General features: G+C 37.9%; 1 protein-coding gene and 1 pseudogene across 2 annotated transcripts; both read left to right on the top strand.

Annotated features, from left to right (window-relative positions):
• The first annotated feature begins 485 nt into the window (after nucleotides 1–485).
• LOC129116658 (uncharacterized) lies at nucleotides 486–1,719 on the top strand (annotated as a pseudogene).
• A 325-nt stretch (nucleotides 1,720–2,044) lies between these two features.
• Nucleotides 2,045–5,727, top strand: LOC129116659 (CMRF35-like molecule 7). Of its 2 annotated transcripts, none has more exons than XM_054627452.1 (6): nucleotides 2,045–2,135; nucleotides 2,376–2,708; nucleotides 2,882–2,998; nucleotides 3,391–3,486; nucleotides 3,571–3,614; nucleotides 4,257–5,727. In XM_054627452.1, exons 2-6 carry the CDS (start codon nucleotides 2,393–2,395, stop codon nucleotides 4,566–4,568), a joined length of 885 nt encoding a protein of 294 aa, XP_054483427.1. In that variant the 5' UTR covers nucleotides 2,045–2,135; nucleotides 2,376–2,392; the 3' UTR covers nucleotides 4,569–5,727. The 2 variants fall into 2 exon arrangements, with proteins under 2 accessions (XP_054483427.1, XP_054483426.1); XM_054627451.1 differs by having other exon boundaries at nucleotides 2,816–2,998.
• Nucleotides 5,728–6,609: the final 882 nt, after the last annotated feature.

Raw genomic sequence — 6,609 nt, 5'->3', positions numbered from 1 at the left:
TGTGTGTGTGTGTGTGTGTGTGTGTGTGTGTGTGTGTGTGTGTGTGTGTGTGTGTGTGTGTGTGTGTGTGTGTGTGTGTGTGTGTGTGTGTGTGTGTGTGTGTGTGTGTGTGTGTGTGTGTGTGTGTGTGTGTTCAAAGTAAAGGGAGGAGTTATGACTGATGACAGGAGGACATAAGGGGGAAGGGAACTGTTAACACTGTGTCAGACTGACCTGAGGAGTCCAGCACTTGTTCATTTAATTTTCTCATCATCGTTTTCAAACATACAAATCTATGCATTCTCTGTATTCTTACTGGTGAGTTAATTTTTTCTTCTGTTTTTCTCTGTATTTTACCTACTGTAGCTTGTGTTTAAAAAGCTCTGGCTGTTGGATGATGTGTTTTTTGTTTATTATGCTAAATAAACCATTAATTTTGCCATCATGAGTAATAAAAATTGCCCAATATTACAAGAAATGTACATTGACACTATGACAATGGCAAAATGTTTCCTTTATTTCAACTTGTAGCTCTGAGTATTGTGGAGATGAAGACTCTCAACGTAAACGGATGTGTTGGGGAAAAATGTGACAATCAACTGCTCAGACTGGGACGTTTGGACTGATGTAAAAAATAATGTTAAGTACTTTTGTGTGAGCCATGTTCGGAAGATCATCACATCATCATCAAAGCAGCACATGGAGAAACTAAACATGAAAACAGAATAACATTATATAACATAGGACAAGGCCTGTTGGTGACCTTCACTAATCTCCAAAAGTCAGACTCCAAAAAATACATTTGTGGACTGGAGAGAGTTGGCCCTGATTCATTTATGAAGGTGAATCTTCATGTGAAAGATGGTAAGTTAATGCTCTTTATTTTCTCATTTATAACTGTCCAAATTGTTGATATGTGTTGATACTGCATCTTTTATTTTCAGCTAAGTCCTCCAGTCCCAAGACGACTCCAAAAACAATCATTGTTGTTTCCACTCACTCAGTTGCAGTTACAACCAACTCCACGATGTCTTCAAACAGTTCAGATATTATTACTAATATGTCTACGCCATACACCACCCTCAATACAACATCAACAACACAAGGATTTGGAAGTGAGTGCACTCATCTGAACCATACACATAATATATTTTAATAAATCTACTGCATATATTTTAATGTAAGTTGAAGTTGCAAATCATAAGTTTTTATTATTGTGTCCCCATTTCAGTGGTATCAAGACAGTTTTTCAAATGTGATTGACTGTTCAGCACCTTAATGTGCTTGCCACCTGGTTTCAGGATTGTTTAACTCAGTTTAACACTGTTTTCTGTCTGGTTTCTGTTTCAAGGATGTTGAATACGACGAAATAAGACCTGAAGACCAGACTGCCCAAGAAGTCCTCTGTGCTATTTATTCCCACCACCAAGACACTGAAATAGCAGCTGAGAGCGATTATAGCTACTTAAACGATCCTTTCAGGTTTGAGGACAATTCAAGAGGGGCGTGTACAGAGAGCAGAGTCACATGTGACTTGGTGTACTCTGTTCCTCAACTGCCCGAAGAGCAAATTCAACCCATTGGGCGATTTGAACCAAATCCATCTGAGAGCAACGAAAATGACTCTCTCTACTCCCTGGCCCAGCTACCACCGGCAACTAGAAGGAGGATACTTTCTTGATCATTTTTTATGTAAAAATGTAGAGATATGATATGATAATAGACAGGACAGGAAAGAGAAGGAAAGGATACAATTCAATTATTTTCAAAATCTGAATAAATAAAGACTTCCTGTTGTATGTGTATGGTTTTCTGTTTTGTGCACACTAACATAGTCTTTCACAATACACTTTATGCTTTGTGTGTTAGTGTGACAGTGTGAGTGTCTGTCTTTGTGTGTGTGTGTGTGTGTGTGTGTGTGTGTGTGTGTGTGTGTGTGTGTGTGTGTGTGTGTGTGTGTGTGTGTGTGTGTGTGTGTGTGTGTGTGTGTGTGTTCAAAGGAAAGGGAGGAGTTGCAACTGATGACAGGATGGCATAAGGGGAAGGGAAACTGTTAACACTGTGTCGACTGACCTGAGGAGTCCATGCACTTGTTTGTTTGTTCTTTCATCATCGTTTTCAAAATGATAAAAATCTATGCATTCTCTTGTATTCTGGTGAGTTAATTTTTTTTCAGTTTTTTCTGTATTTTCACCTACTGTGGCTTGTATTTTTAAAGCTGTAGCTGTTGGATGATATGTTTTTTTCTTTATTATGCTAAATAAACCTTTAAGTGGTTTTATTTTCGAAAAAAAGAGAAGTTTTACCATCACGAGAAATAAAATTGCCCAATATTACAAGAAATGTACATTGACACTATGACAATGGCAAAATGTTTCCCTTATTTCAACTTGTAGCTCTGAGTATTGTGGAGATGAAGATTCTCAACGTAACCGGATGTGTTGGGGAAAGAGTGACAACCACCTGCTCAGACTGGGACGTTTGGACTAACGTAAAAAATAATGTTAAGTACTTTTGTGTGAGTCCATGCTCGGAAGACCATCACATCATCATCAAAGCAGCACATGGAGAAACTAAACATGAAAACGGAATAACGTTATTTAACAAAGGAGAAGACCTGTTTGTGACCTTCACTAATCTCCAAAAGTCAGACTCCAAAACCTACTTTTGTGGACTGGAGAGAGTTGGCCCTGATAAATATATAAAGGTGAATCTAAACGTCAAAGATGGTAAGTTAATGCTCTTTATTTTCTCAGTTAAAAAAACCCAACTTTAATAAAAAGTAATAACCGTCCAAATTGTTGATATGTGTTGATACTGCGTCTTTTATTTTCAGCTAAGTCCTCCAGTCCCAAGACGACTCCAAAAACAATCATTGTTGTTTCCTCTCACTCATTTTCAGTTACAACCAGCTCCACGATGTCTTCAAACAGTTCAGATATTATTACTAATATGTCTACGCCATACACCACCCTCAATACAACAACACCTGCTGCATCAGCAACACAAGGATTTGGAAGTGAGTGCACTCATCTGAACCATACATATTATATATTTTAATAAATCTACTGCATATATTTTAATGTAAGTTGAAGTTGCAAATCATAAGTATTCATATATAAATACACATACACACAATAAGCAATGTTATAGTCTTGTTGTGCTCAGATATGCAGGAATTGCCAGTACCTCTTTATTCATGAAACTTGCCAGCATCATGCCTGCTACTTTAATCTAAAAAGATGCAGTCCATGCAACAAAATATCAGTATTCACATGTCCTGTGAAAAAAGTTTGTGAATATTAATACATTTATTTGTAGCAAAGATGATATGAGCTTGTGCTCAGTACCATGAAGTGTGATCAAGTTTTTTATTTCCATCTGTCTCCTTCTATCTTTGTCTTTGTCCAGGAAGTTTACCATATTTGGTTATAGGTGTCATCGCCATATTAACCATACTGATGGTCTCACTGAAGCTCATGAGCAAGATGATGAAACAGCAAACGAGTAAGACCCACAAATCAAAACATACCTACCTCCAGTAAAACCTCCACCAGAGATATTAGCAAATGTCGTCCTTTATGTTTACAGAAGTGACTTCAAGGGCTGATACTCCACAAGAAGACGCACAAGAGGTCAGTTCTGGTTCTTCTTCTTCTTCTTCTTCTTCTTCTTCTTCTTCTTCTTCTTCTTCTTCTTCTTCTTATTATTATTATTATTATTATTATTGTAATCATTATATTTTGTATTATTATCATCATTATTATTATTTTTCTCATCATTATTATTATTATTATTATTATTATGACAAAATAAAGAATGCAGTGGGATTATCTGTAGGCTTTTATAATTAATCAGCAGTTTTAAAGACCATCATGTGGGATTTTTAGGCCCTGAATAGAGAACACAGCATGCGGGATTGAAGAGTATAGATGCAAAGCAATTAGATGACCAGGTTTGTTTTCAGCAAATAACACTGCTAATAATATGGTTATTTAATAAGCATGATGTGTGAAAGTAAGTGTGAAAGTGCTCAGAGAACTTTAGTAGGAGATCAGACTTAAACTGTCAATAACAAGTTGCGTTTCATAAATTGTGTGTGGGATTTATTTTGACAACATAATATTTTAGTTTTTATTATTGTGTCCCCATTTCAGTGGTATCAAGACAGTTTTTTAAATGTGATTGACTGTTCAGCACCTTAATGTGCTTGTCACCTGGTTTCAGGATTGTTTAACTCAGTTTAACACTGTTTTCTGTCTGGTTTCTGTTTCAAGGATGTTGAATACGACAAAATAAGACCTGAAGACCAGACTGCCCAAGAATTCCTCTGTGCTATTTATTCCCAACACCAAGACACTGAATTAGCAGCTGAGAGCGATTATAGCTACTTAAACGATCCTTTCAGGTTTGAGGACAATTCAAGAGGGGCGTGTACAGAGAGCAGAGTCACATATGACTTGGTGTACTCTGTTGCTCAACTGCCCGAAGAGCAAATTCAACCCATTGGACAATGTGAACCAAATCCATCTGAGAGCAACGAAAATGACTCTCTCTACTCCCAGGCCCAGCTACCACTGGCAACCTGAAGGAGGATACTTTCTTGATCATTTTTTATGTAAAAATGTAGAGATATGATATGATAATAGACAGGACAGGAAAGAGAAGGAAAGGATACAATTATATGTATATCCAAACACAATATCACTGCCCTCTATGCTGTCACTAAGTCTGATTACCATTGTCTTGCTTTATGACTCCATTACTTTATGGAGTTGGCATCATGTTAGCCAAAGGCACTCAGACAAAGAGTGCACACAGACTCATTCTCACTGAAATGTTGCCCATAAAGCTCAGTGAACGAACTGAAATCTTCCTGTGACAGTGCTGCCGATGTAGTCTGCAGCGCAACGCAAGAAAGAAAAAAAACAAGAGAGGTTTTATCTAATGAAATATCCAAAGACACTGCATCGTTGACCTTAAAATATTTTATATTTGCTTTCCCTGTGTACACACAACACTCACACACACACACACACACACACACACACAAATATCACACTCATCACCAACAGGAAATTGATGCACGCTGCCATGTAGCTGTGGTGTATCTGCCTTTTTAGCATGAAGAAGTACCTCAACGATGCTGCTTCTTCTATATCTGGTCAAAGGAAGACTTCCTTCCTCAAAGCCACATTATACAGCCATCAACTGTTTTATTTTCACAACTCACACTGTTCCTTCAAATACAATACAATCAATTACTATTCAAATGTGAAGCACTGGCAGCCCACTTGTTTCTGTTTTTAATATCAGTTATCCTCAGATGTATTTCAGTTATTTGTGTCTAAGCCTGTATTCTAAATGGGTTTGCCCTAAATGGTTGTTTTATTATTTCATTATTCAGTACTATCACTGAAGCAGAACTGGCGCTTTGTATAACTTGTCTACCCTTTTGTCAACTAGCAGGATATTTGCTTTGCTCTGTTAGTAATCCCTTTTTTGTAAAACTTTTTGTTTTGCATCTTTGTATGAAGGATGTTATACAAATAAAATTCAAAGAATTGTGAGGATTTTTTTACATTTGATTAAATTAGTCATTACATTAGTCATATGTAATTGTTGCAATAGTACTAATACATTAATAAACAATTTGACACATTTAGCTGGATGGGTCCAAATGCATCAAAACTATCAAAATCCATCCAGCTAATAGACTGTTGGTTTGATGGCTGGAAAATATGAGAGCAGCAGCAAGTCAGAAAATGAATAAATCATGAAACAAGTCAAGAAATGTATTTTTACTTTTTCTACCAATATCTGTCTTTTATTTACTCTCTCGTTCCTCTTTTTTTACAATTTGTCATACATGCATGCATGCACAAACACAACCCCCCCCCCCCCACACACACACACACACACACACACACACACAAGCTAACACACACACACACACACACACAGTCAATCACACACAAAGCTAAACACACACCAAGGCTTGCTTGACAGTCGTTAGTCTAGTTTGTGTACAACAGGAAATCGATGCAGCCATCCAGTTATAGTTGTGGTGTATCTGCCTTTGCTTCTATAACAGACTTGCTTCACACATTATACAACCCCCTGTTCTAACACACTCACACACACACACACACACACACACACACACACACACACAGCCAGCAGAAGTCACCTTGGCAGCGGGAATGCCCTCCAGTAGCTGTTCTTGTTATAGGCTCAGAGAGTGAGAGCAGCTTGATGTTGATTGTTGTTACAGTTGTTGTGTACCACCGGGGGAAGAGCATGGCCTGGGGTATCTACTCTGTTGTCAATGACAGTCAATGACACTCTGCTGCTAAGTGAAAAGGATTAGGCAGCTCTGTCACTCTCTCTATCTCTTTCTTTCTAGCTCTCTAGCTCTCTCTCACACACACACACACACACACACACACACACACACACACACACACACACACACACACACACACACACACACACACACACACACACAGTCTGCAGGGCGGATTGCTGACAGTTGCCAGTACAAGGCCGATTTTGTAAAAGGTCCCACACAACTTCATAGGTGTTATCACTTTTATACATTCTATTCTCAACCATTGATTGCCTTTCACA

The sequence above is a fragment of the Anoplopoma fimbria genome, unplaced genomic scaffold, assembly GCF_027596085.1.
Source record: "Anoplopoma fimbria isolate UVic2021 breed Golden Eagle Sablefish unplaced genomic scaffold, Afim_UVic_2022 Un_contig_8877_pilon_pilon, whole genome shotgun sequence".
NCBI lineage: Eukaryota > Metazoa > Chordata > Actinopteri > Perciformes > Anoplopomatidae > Anoplopoma > Anoplopoma fimbria.
This window is presented reverse-complemented; position numbering and strand designations above follow the sequence as displayed.

What these genes read in the sequence shown, in the direction of transcription:
- LOC129116659 (XM_054627451.1), top strand. Translation starts at nt 2,393, where the DNA reads ATGAAGATTCTCAACGTAACCGGATGTGTTGGGGAAAGAGTGACAACC. An exon ending in AGCAACACAAGGATTTGGAA is followed by an intron (nt 2,999 to 3,390) that starts GTGAGTGCACTC and finishes GTCTTTGTCCAG; the next exon opens with GAAGTTTACCATATTTGGTT. An exon ending in GATGATGAAACAGCAAACGA is followed by an intron (nt 3,487 to 3,570) that starts GTAAGACCCACA and finishes TTATGTTTACAG; the next exon opens with AAGTGACTTCAAGGGCTGAT.